Here is a 19,567-nt window from a genome sequence, read left to right on the forward strand (position 1 = left end):
TCCTGAAAGTAGAAATTTTGAGAAAAATCAAGGGAGAAAGCAAATTCTGTAACGAACAAAATAAAGTGTATTATGTGGGCAGACACTCTCTCATAGAATCAGAACAGGTAAGACTGCCAGGTAGGACTACCAACCTGTTTGCATATTAAGCTAAAATCTGTAACATTGAAAACAATGAATTCTTTAGTACTGCATTGTCATTAAAACACACAGCATATTGTTGTCAAAATTATTTACATTTAAATGTGAAAGCTTGAAAATATTATATATGACCACAGTATAAGTTTTTCCCCCCAGTACTCCACAGCATTTCCCAATTTTGCCACTGAAAAAATTGAGAAGTCTTCTAATGTTTTCATGGTGTACATTTGAGATGAACAAAATACTTTCTAAGACATGGTTTTTCTCACTGAAAAAATATATTTAACAGGAAGTTTTTTCAGTGCTACCTCAAATTGCCCATTTTTTTCAAATGGGAAGAAGTCCTCAGACATTTTCATGCTATACATTTTTAGTGTGAAAAACTATGCCTTAATTTTACTCATTTGAAAACAGAAAATATTTCATAGAAGTTTTATTTTCAGTGGTCCCCAAAATTTCCAGTAGGAAAAATTGGAAAAAAGGGCTTAAGAAACTCCTCCCCTGATTTTTTCTATTTTTTCCCCTGGGCTCTCATACCTCTACTGTTCTCTCATCCTGCTTCTCATGTTTTTTCTCATGTCCCTTTCCTGGGACAGCTGGCTAAGCATTAGTGGAGGTAAGAGTGCATAAGGCTGACTTTTGGTTATAATCAGTAAGCCTGAGGAAAATTTACATTCTTAAATGGCAGCATTGTTATATCTGGACTGAAGGTGAATGTCATCTAAGGCCAAGGAAGGATCTTCTGTACAACACTTCTGAGACCAGTCCACAGCAATAACATTATTTGCATAAAGACCAGACAAGCTAATATGTACATTCCTCTTTATTTAATACAGCACAGACACATGACACATACAAAAGAAAAAACACTCATGAAGACCCTGCCCCAATTAAGGTCAGGTACATCTACACTCAGTTGAACAAGGCTCCCACATCAGATCAAATATCTCCTAGCTAGCTACAGGTGGATTCTCAGAGAAATTCTGTTGCTGAAACAAAACAAACAATTTCTGCACCCTGTTTGGAAAGTGAAACTAGTAATTTCTGGACCCAGAGGAAGGCCAGGGAAGTAAAGCCGATCTCTCATCTATATGATCTAGAAGGATAAGATTCTGAGACAAATATTCCCTGTTCACTATTTTATCCTTTAGGTCCAAACTATGATAAGATGTGCTAGGAAGTTATTTTTCTTCCTAGTTAAACTGCATCTTTAAAACAGAACAAGCCGATATGCACATTTAAAACTGGTGCAGGCTTTTGTGGCAGCAGCTTTCCCATTTTTCCTACTCCAGTTTCTGGTGGACAGTAAAGCAGGCACCAGTTCTTCCGGTAAAGAGCCTCACATACTTAAAAAAAAATACAAAAGAAGGGTGACAGGGGTATTTACAAAATTCATGGCTGGTACAGTACATCATTTAAGACACACTATGCTACAATCTTTCAGGTCCTGAGATTATTACAAAAAAGTTAATTCAAATATTGTGTTCAGATTCAGTCTGAGAGGAGGAAAAGATTTCTTTAAAAATTCAGTATCCCTTCACATCAGTAGAACACATCTTTCTAAAAAGCAAAACCAAAAGTAGTTGGCACCAGTCATTAATTAAGTAGCTGTGTTTGGCTACTCTGGCCCTTCTCACAGGGAGAAGCTATAAAAGCCTGTTGCACAGAGAGTAAGTATTACATGGAAGATGTTTTACAGGAGTACTCTCTCCATGCCACAGGCCTTCCCCTAGTCTTAGAAACAGTCAGGTACTTAGCAGCAAGTTAAGCTCATGTGTGGAACCAAATTGTATACAGAACTGAATTAGCGCTAATGATGCATTTGTTAAGCACGGTTTATAGCACCACTAATTTTGTTACACGAAGGAGGATAGTACAATGGAGATTTGGGTTCTCTTCCAAAATTCAATTTTGTCCAAGTAGTGAACTAGCCAAACTCTCCCAAATTCGCATTTATTTTTAAAAAACATTTATAGCCTCTTATGTTCAAGTGTATAGCCAGCCAGATATTAAAAGCTGATTCCCCTCCCCCAAATAAAATGTAAAAAGAAAATAAACTACAGAAAATCCTGCTTCTCTGAGAGGACTAATACTATAATAGATCAGCTGGCCTTTAAACTTGGAAGATCTAGTGTAGATTAAATTTCATTCTCATGGAAAGCATTGTTTGTGTGTGTGTGTGTGTGTGCGTGCGTGCGTGCGCATGCACTGGAAAGAAGACTTTCTGCTCCACAAACATGACCATCTATATCTTAGAACCTAAAAAGCACTGACATTAGCATTTTAATCAGGAATGTAATATCTTGATACTGAGTATGGTAAAAGAGAAAAGAAAGGATGCTGGAAAGGTTCTACTGCTAATAATGTAATACTGTTCAGCTGATTTTTAGAAAGTGAACTTTATTTTAAGTAAGGTTAATGCAACTGATTTTTCCTAACCAACAATCCAAATATTTCTAAATTAATGTGCCCTCAACACCGATCATATATGCAAAGAAACTGCACGAATTTCTATATTAGTGAGTTCAGAGCCTTTTGCATTTTCAGATAATTGAAGTCCAATACTGAAGGGTAGAAGAAGCAGCAGAAAAATGTGAGAATCCTAAATTAGTTTACATCTGCCTAGAGAGAGATTCAGTTTAACATATTTCTTCCGATACAGGTGAGGTATTAATTCACTTCCAGAATTATTAAATGCCATTTGATGAGGGTAGAAGAGGGAAATTTCACTCCTATGGTTACGTATTTTGATTGTGTGTGCTTGATCATGACATTGTACAAAACATTCTCCCAAGTAAGGTTATCAGATGAAGTCTCTCGTGATACTAGCTTTGTACTAGTCAAAGTGTTTATTCTTTAACTAGAATTTAATTTCCATGTTAGAAATATATTTTTATAGCATACACATTCAAAAAAGCTATGTTGGTTAGGTCAGATATTATGTTGCAGGGGGAAGAGTATACATGAAATTGGGGCATCAAGTTAGCTGTATGCATAGTTTATTTTACTGCCAATAATCAAACTAAGATTTTATAGAGTGGTGAAAGGACAGATTATAAGACCTTTCCTCGAATAGTAAGAACCAGTCAGCTTTCAATTTGAGTGCTATAATTGTAATTAAGAGTTTGTTAGGAACCTGCTGGTTTCTCCCAATTTATTTTTTTATGCTGGACAGTCAAGAACATGCACTTATTTTTACTGCTGAACATCAGCATCTCAATGAAAAAGCTTTAGCACCGAGTAAGGTGAATATATTAATGGCACGCACATTACATAGATATACTTAAACTGTGGGGATGATATTAAAATGAGTAACAGACTGTTGGGTGGATTTAAAAAAAAAGTTTCAGAAATGTTTTTTTTGTGCCATGGAACAAAGACTATCTCCTCTCTTACACAAGATCTACTCCACAATGTAATATTTATTATAAGATGAAACTAAAACAGAAAGCCCTGATTTTCTGCTGTGGCAAAGAAAAACATAGCATTTGTTTAGATGAAAGGATTCAAAGTGGTCTAAATATAGACTTTGCATCTCCAAGATCTGGAATGAGGGTAGGTTGAGCTGATTCTTTAGCTTAGTTTCAAAGCTGCTCTAAAATTTCTTGAATTACCAAAGAGCGGCTGGATATATTAAAGGCAAACTGAACAACAGGGTCCTGAGAAGTCCCAAACACATCATTAAAAAAAACCCTATAAAGCTCTAGTGAGTTGAACAAAGGAAAATGGTAATTTATGAACTGTAGCACTAATTCCATATCATAACATTTTCCTACCACCTCTACACATGGAGAGTATCACCTGTGAAGGCATCTTTGTCCTAAATGAAGCTGAGTTACAGCATAGAGAATGCTTATTTTTTTGGACTAAAGTCCTTAAAACTCAGATTAAGACCATAGCTCTGAAATTTCCTCAAACAAATGAGAGCACGACAGCACACCTGCTAACAGTGCTTTTCCTTGCTACGTGGAAGTTCAAATCCTTTCTTGACTGAAGGCAGGGCAGACTTACTTAAGTTGTCAATTGAAACTAGAACGCAAAATCACTTGAGTGAAGAGACTTCTTTCTCCATCACACTGAGCCATCTTCATTTGCATGTGCATAAACTGGATATTTTAGACGGAGCAATATTCAGCATTACTCTGAGTGCCCAACCATCCATTCAAGATTGGTTTTAAGGAGAATGCAACTTAGGTTTGTTTTCAAGATATAATAGACTCTTATTAAATACTAATCTCTTAAAGAAATCCAGGTATAAATTTTGCAAATATATACCAAGCTTTTAAATACACAATCCTTTATTGTGATTGCTAAGTTGCATTCTTACAATGCTCACAGTTCATTAATTTACAGTAGTAGGCTTTGTAAAAAAAATCTTGACTTTGAAGGAAATCTTGCTGCTATTGTTTGCAGAAAACTATTTTGCTGTTCTTAAATTTAGCAAGCGTAATACTTAGTAGCAAAAATTTGCTTTGACTAATTCTGACACAGACATTAAGATATGTATCCAAGCAATGTAATGAAGTGTTCATGTTTGGTAAGTGAGAAGTGACAACCTTGATTCAATCTCCACTGTAACTGTTACCAGACAGCTATTTCGTGGCCCAATCCTTTGAGCCACTGGCTCTCAGGATTCGGCTTTAAGCATCCCAACTCCATTATAAAAGATATATTGACACATTTACTCCAGGGCCTGGATTTAACTGTAATTGTGCAGATGCTGATGTTGCTGAAGTTTTCTCCACTTATTTACCTGCTATGGCTCTGCTGTATCAGTACACAGTAACATTCAGGGTGGGTAATACAAAGCTACACATTTGACACCCAGCTGCATATAATTGCAGACAACTGAGAAACCATACCCTTGCAATCAGATAGCAAGTTTCTCTGACAAGGGCAACTTTTTTCTTATCTGCAGTTGCGCCAATGTAAATCACTGTGCTGCCACCACACACACAGGTTTTGGTATAACATTAACAAATCATACTATTTTTCTTAATACAATTTGTACTGCGATCTGTAGAAACATTCAGTTCTAGCTACTCTTTGCTGAAAAAGCTGTTTCTTTGAAGGTGAGAATGCTAAATTTTAAGAGGGGCCGAGCAATCAGTATTTATACATTATCAGACTGGAGCTACTACATTAATTTCATTTACAACCAAGGATTCCATGGGAATTGCAAAATTGTTTCCCCTCCAATCACTTCCTTATAGTTGCTCAAATATACCTACTTACTGTATTGTCACGTGTTTCAAATGCTTACCTTCTTAAGCAAATACTAATGCTATAGATAACAGATGGAACATTAGGACTCTTGGGAATACTGCTTTGTGTGAAAGCAAGCACATAAAAATGAATGCCATGATACAGCAGCTATAATGTTACACACATTAAACGCTAATTACAGAAGGGAAAACAGTTGTAACAGCATAAAGTCATCTTGGCAAGTTCAAGATTTTTCTCCCACGTGCCTCCCACAATTTATGATCTCTGAGTATAGTTTGTGGGGAAGGGGAAAACAAAACAAAGAAAAGGCACTTAACCAAAGGACAAAGGCCTGAATCAAGTAAGTTGTGGAGGGATAACACCATTTACGAACAAAACTAAGCTATATAAAATCTTTTAAGCTGACATAAAATTATAATTGCATAAAATGTGGGTTGATTAGTTGATTACCTAGCACATTTACCTTCAGATTAGCTTTAAAAAAAAAAGCTAGTGATTCTACTGTGATCTCCAGCATAGGGAGGTCTGGAGACCTGAGTGAAAACCTTCCAAAGCTTAGCTTGATTGCAGCTTTTGCTTATTTCCTGCAATACCATCCTGAAAAGTCCAAAAATTAAAAAAGAGGAATCAATATATCTTTTGCCAATACACTCCAAGAAACCTAGACATTTCTTAGTATCTAACCTGCCTGTGGACAAACAACTCCAAAATCAATCTGTAAACTAGAATTTACTCATAAATATAGCCATAAGCTCTTTTCATGAATGTAGCAGCAAACATAAGATAGTTGGGAGTCCTAAGAAATTAATCCTTCAGAGGATGATGGTTCAATATAACTGATGGTAGCTTGGGAGTTGCAGAATCTCTTTCATGTCAGCTGCTTTGGACCAAGTGGAGAGGCTATGTGGAGGTTGGATCAGTCAGCTGAGATTAGGAGGGAGCGTACCTTAGTTGCCTGCCTCACGCACAGCCTACAAGATACAAGTTTCTTCTGATAACATGGAAACAGATGTCAAACCCACAGCACCCACACCTGGGACTTATGACTCAGTATTTCCCATCCATCTTCTTGGAGACAAGCTGATATAGAAGGCTGAGCAAAAAGGAATGATTCAGGCCACCAGCTCCTACCTTGCAGGTGATGGAGAACCACGTATAGTTAAGACAAAAATGCCTACATCTGTTCTTTGTGGTCTGTAAAAATCCCAGATAACTTAGTAACTGTTATTTGTCCCCTATATGGTTACATACACATAGAAGGCATAATTTTAAAGATAATTGAACTTCAAAACCTGTATTTGAAATTATTGCTTGTAGCTGAGGTTCACAGTGAGCTTGGCATTTTAGCTCACAGTCCTCAAAAAAAGTTCAGGTCAGCTGCCCACAATGACAGCTTTGACTCTTATTGCTTGTGAATACTCAGGGAGTTTGCACAAAATAACAGTTTAAAACAAATAGTCAGGCTCTTCAAAAAGTAGCCTAAATGAGGAGTTACTCTGCAGGAAGTCCATAAAATTAAAATTTGCATTGGAATGTTGCTTTCCTCTCACCCACATCGAGATTCCTTGCCAACCCTATTTCTGATTACTTTGCCCCCCCTCCCCCGCTTACAGTAAACACTGGGAATCACAATGGTGCTAGAGTTATTCCAGTGCCAAAGTTACTGTTTTACTTAGCATACTGGGAAGAGTTATTTTACTAGTTCCAGACAATGTCCCCAGATACTTGATTGGCTATTGGTATAAAGAAAGCAAAAAGTTCATCATATCCTTGGATAATTCCAATGTAGCTACTTTGTGTTAAAAAAAAAAGTTCAACTTAATCTATGTGGTCCAATGCTTCGTCTCATTCATATATGCAGACTATACATTAATTAGAGGACAGGGAAAAGGCAACTTGTGCTATTCTGTTCCAAAGCTTAATTCTTCAGTACTTTAAGCAGTGAAACTTTTGAATCACAACTAACAAAAAGTTGCTTTAAAGATAGGGAAGAGCTGGGGGGGAAAGTTTACCAAAGAAAGTGTGGAGCTCTCAGGGGAAAGTTGAAAATTTTCCTCAATAGGCTCTTTAGTGGCTTTATTTACTCTCTCTCTCCTCCTCCATTATTTCTATACAATATCCAGAAGCAAAAGCTAAGGCTCGATCATAAAATGTTTGCCCCCACCATGACTTCCTCCATAACAGGGAACAGAAGGAAGAAAAGCTGGATATTAATAACCTAAGATTTAGTTTTTGTAAGGCAAATAGGAATATTAAGACTCACCATTTGCCAGATTCTCACAAAATTCCTGGTATAAAAAGCCATTAGCTATAATCTCATATTTTTGTGATATTTCTTACAATTACAGTTTGCAAATCTACTCTTGTACCTCAAGGTGTATCTACATTTATGATTTTATTGTATTAAAGTAAGCAGTATTTGTTCTGTAGTGGCAGTCAACAGCTTTTACTGCAAATTAAAAATATATTTTAAATTTTATGGATAATCTTGAAGGTGTTAATACAGTAATGGCAAAACATTTGAGAACGGAAGAACTTATCCGTTTATACAGGCCAAAGATGACTGTGAGGAACAAGGATGCATTTAATTTTAGATTAAGGTAAGCAAACTGAATCAGAGCAGAAAATAAAGCAATTACTGTTTTGAGAAATCTAAGGCTTACCGATTTGAGGAATCTAAGGCTTTGATAATGCACCAACTAAATAACCAGAATCTTTTGAACTAAGTATGATTACTTAACTATGTAGCTTCTTCTAGCTAAACTACATAACTTTTTTTAAAAAGCCCTTAATGTACCTTTGTAAAGAGGTAAAAATTCAAGGTTTAATAGAGCTTATTTTTCATCCATAGTTATGTGCAAAATTCTTTATTTAAAGGGCTCAACCCAACATTCAATGACTGCTTTAATATTATATATTATTTAAATATATGTGTGCTTTTACATATACAATTACTGAGACATATCTTTAAAAAACTGAAAACAAACTTGTCTTAACAAAAGGAAGGTGAAATGTGATCTTGATTTTTATACAAAGCCACATGCATATGTGGGACAAAGCTATGCTCAGCCATAGATACCTGACATTTCCACTGTAGCTACTCAGCTGGCAAGCTGCTCTTTCAGTTTAAAATATTTCTTCCCTCTTCTGTAATTAGTGTGGCTGCATGCAAACTTCAAAGACACTTTCAGTTTTACATATTCCCTCCTGTAAGTGCAAATTCTTTTGATAAATTATGAACTTCATGTTCATAGCTGGAAAAAAATGAAAGATCCCAGTTCAAAAATGAGAAATCTAGTAAGATTTTATTCTTGGAGAGACATCAGATTTGTGAGAAAATGCTTTTGATAATGGATGCTAGTTTCTAGATCAGAAGAACTTGAAATATTTCATATGATTTTTCTCACACAAAAACATGCCTCAATTATATGTTGACATCAATATTTGTTCTGGTCTATTTAATGAAGTACAGTTTAAGATGAAATGTCCTAATTAGCTTGCCAAACATCTAACATATTGCTTTAAAAAACTGAAAGTTAGCCTAGAAGTCCTGTATTATTGTGCAGAAGAGAATAGGTTTTATACCTCCTAGCAATACAGATATTAGAAATGCTGGAGATATGAACTTGAAGTCTAGGCAGAAGGCACCTCAACCACTCTTTGGAGAAAGCTTTGAACAGTACTGAGAAAAGGGGAAAAAAGACTGCACAGAAGCAAGCTATATGTATTTCTCGTTAGCTGGGAGGTCAATACAGTGCTTGACTCTGCAGAGCTATCCGGAGAAGGAGATTACCAGAGACAAAAATATATACACAAAAATGGAAATTGGGTGTTTTTTGATTTTGTTAAAATCATAAAAAGACACAAGGCAACTGTGTAGCAGTACAGCACATCTAAGGGCAAAAGAAAATCTTCCTTCAGAAGATAGTGAAAGTAAGATCTGCTCTGATGAAGCCAAATTAGTCCCCATTTTATATAAAACTATCTGAAATTAGAGTATCCCATTTAAGCTCCAGTTAGAAGAACAATATTTAAACAGGCTGCAGAGCAACCTAACTTTTTCCTTCTTCCTTTTGACTACCAGTGACGAGGGTGGGGGAATGAATGAGAATGAATGTTATCCTTGCCTATGACACTACCTATGGCTACAAATGCTACAGAACAAGAAACCCATTTTCTTTAGCTCTTCAAAGGGAATACAGAACAAGTGGCCTTGGTTTTGTATGAGAAAGCACTTTCTCCCTCTCAGTTTCTACACAATCCCTATTTCTGCTCTGTATCCCATGTTACTCAGTGCTGTACATAATGCTCCTAACTGGTATATATTGTAGACATTCCTGGGACTCCTGTTTGCCAACAGGATGGGATGGCCTCACTTTCATGATGGATCAAAAAGTCTATTTCAGCTTCCTTTCATAGATCCTCTTTTTCAGATATCAGCCTGAAAGAAGATTTTTGTGCTGCTGTAGGTTTGACAACTGAACCTTTCTGGCAAACTCTTTCTGAGCCACTCAGAGAGGATAAAAGGCTTTGGGAGTTCTTTAGGAGAGATCAAACTATGAGTAGTTTTTACATGAACACCTTTCCTCCTTTTCCTTCTCTCTGATCAAGTATTGTTTTCTATTTTTCTTCTTCCTCTCACCACAGTGCTTGGGATCAGAATATGTAAACATTGACAGAAACAAGCAGCTCTGTGTCCATTTAAGCATGTCCCCAACTGGTCAGTCTCCATCAGCAAAGCAGAACCACTTTAACTCCCTTGCTTATCCAGATCTCACTGGGTTTTCCTTTGTAACTTAGTGTCCCCTTTACTTTGGCCTCCATCTGTAATTTGAACAAAAATATAACATAAGAAAAATGGTCTTTTAATTATGCAAGTTTATACTCGGGAACTGCACATTATAGGAAAAACTGAGCTGAATTCACAACAAGGCAGCCTTCAGAAGAAAAATTATTTCATTCAATGAACTTGTGGAACTCTGCAGTATTTACGGGTCCAGAAGCATGAACTCTATAACTAAATTCAAAACTAGAGTAGACAGAGTGATCAGAGTAGGTTAATGAGATCTCTTATATGCAAGATAGTCTAAAATCATGACTATAAGAAGTAGGAACATGAAATAAATGGCTATTGTTTAGTTTCCCTGTGCCTTACCTTTTATTCCAGTTTTTTCTAGGAAAGGCCCAAGAACTGCTGGTGATAAAAGAACTTAGCTCAACAAAGTGGGAGCAGACGAATCTCCCTTTCCTTCTGTCCTCAAGTCTGAACAACAAGCAACTGAGCTCTCATCTGAACTGGTCTTTCACTTTTAAATAACCAAGACAGACAGAAGTATTTCCATACCTGTATATGTTTGTTGCAAGTGAGCTGGCAGAGGTGTGTGAGGCAGCGTTGCTGCGTGCTGAGCTCCTGGCTGTAAACCCTTCAGTAAATCTGGAGGGGGGGGGGGAATCAACAAGATGTAAGCACCAATGAATATAAATAGGTATTGAGCTTTACTCAAATGAGCTTTACTCATTTACTCAATACAAAAGATGTATTATTATTCATCTATACAGTAATGGCTACCAGTTTAACATTCAGCTCTATTTATTCTTAAGACTATACTAGCAAAAGAGAACCCATTATGATACATTAGAATTTACTGTTCATCTGAATACATTTTCTGAGACGAATATTAGATTTTTGTGGAGCCTTTATTAATGAACAGTTCTTCATATTAAAATTACCATAGTGCTAATTTTATTATTCAGAAAACAAAGTGTGCATATATATGTACAAATACATCCATTCACAACTGTGTGTCTTGGGCAAGTCTGTTATGAAAAAATCTTTACCCATGAATTTTGAACTATTATCACAGTATTTCCTTGCCATGTTTATAGAGGATTCATTTGAAGACATGTTTTATGTTAGGAAAACAACTCACCCCCCCCCCCATCCTCACTTACTTTGAGCCAGGCTGTGATGGAAAGCTGCTGAGGTAGTTCCCGAGTTGGTTGTCACTCCAGCTGTGTCTGTTCCAAAGCTAAGTAGCTCCAATGGGAACTGAAAGGGCACAGTCACAGGAACAAGGCTACCCAGCATCCCAAAAGAAGCCAATGGAGCAGATGTCACATTCTGACTGGTTACAGACAGGGGTGATGCCATGAGAGTCAAAGGTGAAGCGTTTGCCAGTAATGATGCACCTGTTGTTGACTGTATAGAGATAGGTATTATTCTTAAATCTGTTATTATAGCCTGAGGCACATCCAAAAATAAGATTGAGGCTTGGATCCATGAACTTAATAGCAGTTCCACCAAAGGAATAGCATTTCAATTTGTGCAGGAAGAGAGGGTAATTTTTTACCAGTTTTGTCCTCCTGTTATGTTATATTGCTCCTACACTGTTCCTGGGAGTCCACCAACCCATAGAAGCACAGTTTCAAGGGGGACAGAAAGCTGCATGTGTAAGGAGGGAAGCAGAGAATTTGCCTTCTTCCAGAAGTGATTCTGCTCACGCAAGTTAGGACCCAAGCATAAGACCTTCACGTGTCTGAAGCACCACTTCCATTAAATCCTTAAAGCTTGAAAGTTCAAAATCACTCTTCTAGCTTCTTTCCCAATTGTGTACTATGTAGCTCCTGATACAAACTTGTATAACATTCAGGAAATTGTAAATCCCCTCTTTTTTTGCTGTTATATAAGTCATAGGTTTCTGTAACTGTCTGATAACATCACACAGGGGGTGGTTTACAATACACTTCTCCTTTCCATATTATTTCACAAATGACATGCTTGTGTTCTATCTATATGTTTTTAAAATAGTTTTTGAAGACAAACATGAGTTCAGTTTAGGAAATAAGATAGCCATAACTAAGAAACCCAAGTATATATAAAAAGTAGTCCTGCAGCATCTGCAATTTATGAATACCCATCACCAAACTTGTTGGTTTCATCCTAAAAGTAGAAACAAATACATCTGAGACTCAAATTTAATAATTTATGAAAATGTGTTAAAATTACCAAAAGCTGAAGAATTCATTCCTGTTAGCCAAATCACCTTCCCTATACCAAACCAGGCTCACCCATCTTGGTACAAACCTAAAGACCACTTTCCATGAAGAAGAAAAGAACAGACTATACAATAACTGAAATCAAATATACCAGAAGAGTTTATGGGGTGAATATAGTATTCAAGAGTATCTATTTGTTTCTGAAACACTTTTAGGTGTTCTTTAAAAGCATCATAAGTATACGAAGTATTAGAATGCAAAATGCTAACATGGAACAGAATACATGGGGTACAATCCAAAATAGGTTAGGTTTTTCTACAATAGGGCTCTGAGCCAGTTTGGTGTAGTGGTTAAGAGAGGCAGAGCTCTAATATGGAGAGCCAGGTTTGATTCCCCATTCCTCTGCTTGAAGCCAGCTGCATGCTATCACTTCATTACAATGTAAAATTGCTTACCATGCTAACAGTTTTAAGACTGTCATATCCAAGCTCAGTTTAATAAATGTGGATGTAATGAAAACATGTAGTTTCACATTAGAAATAGGCGTACACATGGTAGACTATGCATGAAATTTTAAAATTACATTTGCAGCACAACTATCACACATTTTCAAAGGGACAGGACTAATCAATGAATTAGTCAAATCATTTAAAGCTCAAAAATTTAACACCCACCATAGGGGGTGGCATGTCAGACAATTATGCACATTTAGGTTTGTAAACTGATGATCTGAACACTCACTGGATGAATATAGAAAAAGGTTTCCTTGTTTAGAGGGAGAAAAAGAGAACATAATTAATACCTGATACTATGCATGCTGCATTAATATTTTTTAATGTTTGTAAACTTGAATGATAAAATATTGACTACAATCTTAGTAACACAGCTAAAAATAAAGTAAAAATGATCATGCTTGTTTAGTCCAGTTTCATTCTAAAATGTCAGCTTACTATCATGTGTAAAGTTTTGAATATCACTGAAAATGTTTTGTTTAAAAAGAGAGGTTGGCCCGACAGCATTTTTGTTCCTGCAGGGATAAAATACTGCTAGTCCTCTCATCAGCACTATCTGCATTGCATATTAGGCAGTATTAACAAATGAAGGACATTAACAGAGAGAGAACTATCACTGTATCAGTGCCATCCTAAACAGAATTACTGACTTCAATGAACTTCAAAGACTGTCTGGTAAGGACTACACTTTTGCATTTACACCAAATGACACTGTAGTTTTTACATCTGACAGAGTTTGAACATACAATTGCAACTCCAAGCTTAAATATATGGAGCAATACCTGGCTATAAAGTAAATCTAGAAAAAAATGAAGCTTTACTTTGATGAAACTCAGTTAAACCACAGAGGTTTTTGCAAAATGTAAAAAGCCACAGATTAGTAACAAGAATTTGGTTAAGAACTTTACAAGAATAAAGAGAGATTTTGCATGTGTCTGTGCAACCTTAAGCAAAGTTACTCCAGTCTAAGCCCACTGAGATCAATTGGCTTAGACTGGAGTAACTCTGTTTAGGATTGCACTGTAAGTTGCCTTTCTTGGGACATATTAATACTGTTAAAAAGATGATATTGCCTACACTGAATGTCTTGATCTGCAATGTGTCTATTTCTTTGCAAGACAAATTATTGGAGTAATTAGGGGGGGAAATCAAATGATTTAATATGGTGAAAAAATGCCAGACTAATAACAAACCATGATAACTCAAGGGTGAAGGGAAGATCATGTATAAGATACCAAATCTGAAATTTTGCTAAGAACCAGCTAGATCTATGAGGTTAGCCGGTTAGGTGAGAATAATGACCCTCCACTTAATTCTAACCAATCTTTTATACAAATTACTTAATATGCTTGTAAAAAGATCTTTAAAAAGTATTAAAAAGTATTACAAATACAGGCTCAGCATTTTAATGGACAGAAGGATTTCTGCTCACTGAGTGTGCCTTTCTTGCCTTGCCCCCTCACACTGCACATGGCCTGAAATGCCCCACTCCTGAAGTTGCAGGAGGGGGGTGGGTGTTGAGAAACTTGTACTCTACAGGCAGAAATCAGTCTGCACATGGAAACACTGCATTGGCTCCAAGCCACAGTCTAGATACTTCAGTTTCAGCACTCTACTCTCCTTTGGTTTCAGTTACAAAAGACGCAGATTTTAATCTAAACCAGCATCAAGGAAACTTTTCTGTGGCAAAGTACAGCTTGCATTAAAGATCTAATCAGTAATAAGTAATGACACTGTGAATTCTTATACAGATATTTCTACTGAGAGTCAATTTTTCTTTATTTCTGAGTAAGAAATTTCTTGGGAATGTGCAAATGGAATACAAACAATAAATAGTAATTTCTAAAATGTATTTATCCTTATAACTGAAATATGAAGAACAAAAATGGCAAAATAATGCAAAGCGTAAGTGCTTGTATCAGAGAAAATCTCTGTGTTCAGAAAGTTTACAGAACAGTGAACCACTCAAAGGCACCTTACCACTTATAAACTAAAATCTACAAAAATAGCTCAGGATTTTATTGATTATTCCAAGAATGTACAGCAGTCTTCCAGCATATGTGGCATAAATGCATTGAAGTTAATAACTTCTAAAGAATGGTATCTAGTATTATCGTCGAGATTCTTACAGTGCAATCCTAAGCAGTTATTTACTTGCTGTATTTATACCCTGCCATTCTCCCCAATGGGGACCCAATACATCTTACATTCTTCTCCTCTCCTCTATTTTATCCTGACAACAACCCTGTGAGGTAGGTTAGGCTAAGAGGGTGTGCCTGGCCCAAGGTCACTCAGTGAACTTCCACAGCAGTGCAGGGATTCAGACCCGAGCCTCCCAAATCCTAGTCTGACACTCTTAACTACTACACTTTTCTAAGCCCGCTGACTTCAATGGACGTAGAAGGGTATAACTCTGCTTAGGACTGCACAGTTAGTCCAGATTTATCTTTTGAGCCAGAGATTTTTTCTTTTGGATTTTGTGGCAGCTATTCCTACAAAAGCTTGCAATTTGGTATTAAGTATACTGGTTGCTGCTAGCCTGCTTCTTGTATGGCACTGAACATTATTCTTCTATTATAAAGCAGAACTGGTTAATTAAAACAGGGGATTTATTAACACAACTTAATAGTTTATCAACTGAATGATATTGCAGCATAATCCTAAACAAAGTCAATAGATTAACTCTATTTAGGATCGCACAGCTAGGCTCCTTTCATGTTATAATTAGCAAATGTATTTTCTATTTAGTTGTTGTAGATTTTCCGGGCTGTACATTGCTGCATACAGGCCGGAAAATCTACAACAACTAACGTTCTCCGGCCGTGAAAACCTTTGACAATATATTTTCTATTTCTTCTGGCAGTCTTGTCTAGGATACTTGGGTAGACAATGTTGATGCTGATTTAGATTACATATGCATGAAGTTAAATCATGTAGGTAAGATATAATTAGGTCTATCACATTTCACATTTAACACATACCTGCACACTGGCTGGTATTACTGTCGACCCTGAGGCAGAAGATGGTCTATGTGGAGCTGACAATTGTTTAGTAGCACCCTGTGTTCCACTTCCTGCTGCCCCAGAGATATTAGTCCTATTAGCTCCACTTGTATTAAGGTTGCTGCCCCTGTTGACAGGTACATTCATTCCAACTCCACTCAAGTTATTTTTGCCAACAGTTCCAGAGGCAGAAGAGCTGGACACTTTTGAAGGGGCCTGAGGGTTCTTTGCTGGTTGAAGGCCTGAGGTGCGATTAGAGGGCAGTAAATTAAGTGTAGGAGACTGCCTGCTGACATTTACTCCACTAGGCTGTTTATGAAGAGAATTGCTGCTGGAGTGACTACTCTGGGATACTAGTGCACTTGAATTGGAAGAACTGGGAGATGATGTAGGCTTGGGTGTTGAAGTGGACTTGGATGATGATAATTTGGGTGATGTAGTAGGCTTGGGTGTTACAGGAGGCTTGGATGCTGTGGGCTTGGGAGAGGCAGCAGGTTTGGGAGAAGGAGCCATGGAGAAAGGAGGCTTGAAACCCTGGGCAGAAACTTGCGATACCATGGCCTTGGCTAAATAGTTACTAGAGGTAGAGGTGCTGGACGTTGTCCGAGACGCAAGTGGGTGAGCCATTTGAGAACTACTTCCAGAGGTGGTGTTAGGCAAAGGAAGGCGGTATACTACTTGTTTATCTGAAGTCTTGGTAACTGGGGACGAACAGGAGAGTCTGGGATTGCTACTTAGTTTCACAACAGGGTTGGTCTGAGATTTACTAATAGTTGCTTGTAGAGGAGACACATATTTTTGTTGGGCAGCTGACTGCTGGTGAACCTTTGTTATTTGTAAAGTTGAAGAGCTGCAACTTTGGCCTTCTGAAGAGGTTATAAGGACTGCCGTATCCTTCGGTCTCTGTGAAGCAGGGGTAGTTGTGGTTTGTATCTTACAGGAGGAAGAAATATGGGCCTGTGAGGAGGAAGCAGATTGAATTTGGCTTGACCTCTGTAATCCTTGTTGTAGGAGTTTGGCCGGCAAGGGCTCCAAGGAAACCTTGGGGTTCTGAATTGAAGATCCAGCAATAAGGCCTGAAGATATACCAGTCTGAAGCAAATCTTGAGATTTCTTTGGTACTGGTGCTGTGTGCCCAGCTATAAGACTTGAGGAGTGTGGTGTCTGAACAGTCTCTACCTTTTTTGAGGATGATAGCGGTAACTTGCTCATTATACTTGCTAACTTCTCCTCTCTCAACCCAGGCCGAGGTCTTGAAGTTGGTGTTTCTACAGAGGGTCCAACAGGAGAATTTTTAGCTCCATTGTTAATAACTGCCAGGGCATCAGAAATAGAATCTAGTGAAGGCGGATTGAAGGAGAGGTCTTCATCTAGCGAGTCATCCAGGCAGATTGTCTCTGGAGTTGGATTACAGCTTGAACTAGCCAGGACACTGACAGGTGTGGTGGTGCTTGAAGCAGAAGCACAAGATGAAGTAAAAGGGGTAGAGGATCTCTGCTCCTTCTTTGGACTAGAGTCCTAGTGGGAAGAAAAATGAAGTTAAAATGTTTTTCCTAAAGCTGGAAGTCAAAATTTTCAAGAAGTGATTGCATTCTGAAAGTTTGTAGTTATGTATACATGTATTAATGCCATTTAATAAAGATGGTATCAAAGTACTGTTATAGTAGATATTGTGGTCACTTGCTTATTAAACAAGTTGTTATTGTTAACTGCTGGTAGATATTATTTACAAAAAAACTAATTATGAAATGCATTTTTAAACCAGCAAGATACTCATCATTTAAAAAGAGGAAATATCTATTCCATGTATGCACCAGGTGGCAGACTGCTGTCCACTCCAGTCATGTCACAAGTGGGGGGGATGCAAAGTGTTTTTAGTGTTTGATCCCATCCCGATTTCATATGATTTGCTGAATATTCACACATTATCACAGTATTTGCTATCACATTGCTGCATATTCTTACCTAATTACACATTAGAACACTTTCTGAGTATGAGAATTAGATTCTAAGACACCTCTGAGACGAGGCGGCAGTCACGGATGCCTTCCCCACCTTGTGGGGAGGTCATTCTAAGTCCTCAGGATAGAATGTGGCAGCTGCAGTCTTCACCCACTGGCCAGCCATGGCGGCAACGAGGGGACCCCTTCCCCCCATTGGGGAGTGAGAGCAGACAGGACAGGTGCTCAACACAATTTCCCCAGGCAAGGTCTTCCCAGGAGAGCAGCATACAGCTGAATGGTGGCGTGGAGAAGTGGCGGCTGTTGCTGGCACCTGCCGGGTGTGGCAGATCCCTGTCAGGGAGGGGGACACCTGGCCCTCCCCCAGTGGGAAAGCTGAGCGACGCAGCGACATCGTACGCTCCCCTCCCTTGCATGGAGGGGAAACGTCCTGGCTGTACAGGCAGCACCAAGTAAGTGGCTCGGACACGGCCGGCCCAGGAAGAACAGCATATGGAGTCATGCTGGCGTGGAAGAGTTGGGCAGTCACCGGCATGTCCCACCTGCCAGACATGGAGACAAGTCCCTGACCCACCTGCCAGACTTGGAGGATTGTGGTCAGGGTTGGGGGAGACCTGGCCCTCCCCCCATGGAAAAGCAGAGCGACGCAGCGACATCGTGCGCTCCACTCCCTCGCGTGGAGGGGAAACATCCCAGACGGCTGTAAAGGCACCACCAAATAAGCAGCTCAGGCATGGCTGGCCCAGGAAGAGCATCGTACGGCGTTACGCCGGCATGGAAGAGTTGGGCAGTCACCGGCATGTTCCACCTGCCAGATGTGGTGGCAATGAAGGAACCCCTTCCCCCTGGCGCAGAGAAGGCAGTAAGTCCCATGGATCGGGGGCCCTGAAACAATGTCATACAATTTCATGTGCAACACTGTTGCACATGACCCACTCACCGGATGTAGCGGCAAGGAATGGATGGAATCCCTTCCCCTTTGCGCAAGGAGACAGCAAGTCCCATGGATAAGAGGACCTACCACTATCCTATACAACCACATTTGCAAAGCTGTCCCTCGTTGAGAGGAGCGTTGGACATGGACACTGACACCACTGACTCTGACCCACCTGCTGGCTGTGGCAAAGGAGAAGGATGCCTTCCCCTCCTTGGGGAGAGGCAGTTCTGTCCCAACGCCCTTTCTGGTGCACATCCCAGCATGAGCAGGGGCAGCTTATACACAGCAGGCAAACTGGGCCCTCAACGCATGCCTCTTTCAGGGCCTCCAAGGGTGGGGGCCACAACACAGAACACGCTCAGAAAGGGTTCTGCCCCTGTCCTCAGTTATGGCCCTGAAGTGCCTGAACTCATACACCCCTCCTCATTCTGGGACAGGCACTGCACAATAGAACGTAGTCCTTCCTGAATGGCAGCGAACGGTCACTTTCCCATTCGAGAAAGGTGCTCAAAGAAAGATGGAAGGAGAAAGAAAAGGAAAACGTGCTCCAAAGAGAAGGGGAAAGAAAACCCGAAAATGTTTCAGCGAGCCCTCATCAGAAGTGCCCTGGACTTGGAACTGGGAACTTGGATGCTTGGTTTGGCTTTCTGGGCTGGAGCCCGAGGGTGGGCAGACAGCGAAAGAGAGGCAGAGGCCAGCTCAGGGCTCAGAACACTCAAGATCCATGGAGGGGTAGCCGAGCAGGGGGAGGTTGACCTTGATGAAAGAGAGCTGGTCCACCAGGTCTAGATC

The 19,567-nt window shown here is 39.0% G+C and overlaps 1 protein-coding gene across 1 annotated transcript in view; it reads right to left on the reverse strand.

Moving 5' to 3' along the window:
* Positions 1-948: 948 nt before the first annotated feature.
* UBN2 (ubinuclein 2) overlaps positions 949-19,567 on the reverse strand; it is a 58,593-nt gene continuing 39,974 nt past the window's right edge. The window contains exons 14-17 of the mRNA XM_054988084.1: positions 15,857-17,395; positions 11,320-11,566; positions 10,712-10,801; positions 949-10,191 (exon numbers count right to left, since the gene is read on the reverse strand). Of these exons, the coding sequence (XP_054844059.1) occupies positions 10,142-10,191; positions 10,712-10,801; positions 11,320-11,566; positions 15,857-17,395 (1,926 nt within the window). The 3' untranslated portion in view covers positions 949-10,141. The remainder of the gene's footprint in view (positions 10,192-10,711; positions 10,802-11,319; positions 11,567-15,856; positions 17,396-19,567) is intronic.

This window comes from Eublepharis macularius, chromosome 9, assembly GCF_028583425.1.
Source record: "Eublepharis macularius isolate TG4126 chromosome 9, MPM_Emac_v1.0, whole genome shotgun sequence".
Taxonomy (NCBI): domain Eukaryota; kingdom Metazoa; phylum Chordata; class Lepidosauria; order Squamata; family Eublepharidae; genus Eublepharis; species Eublepharis macularius.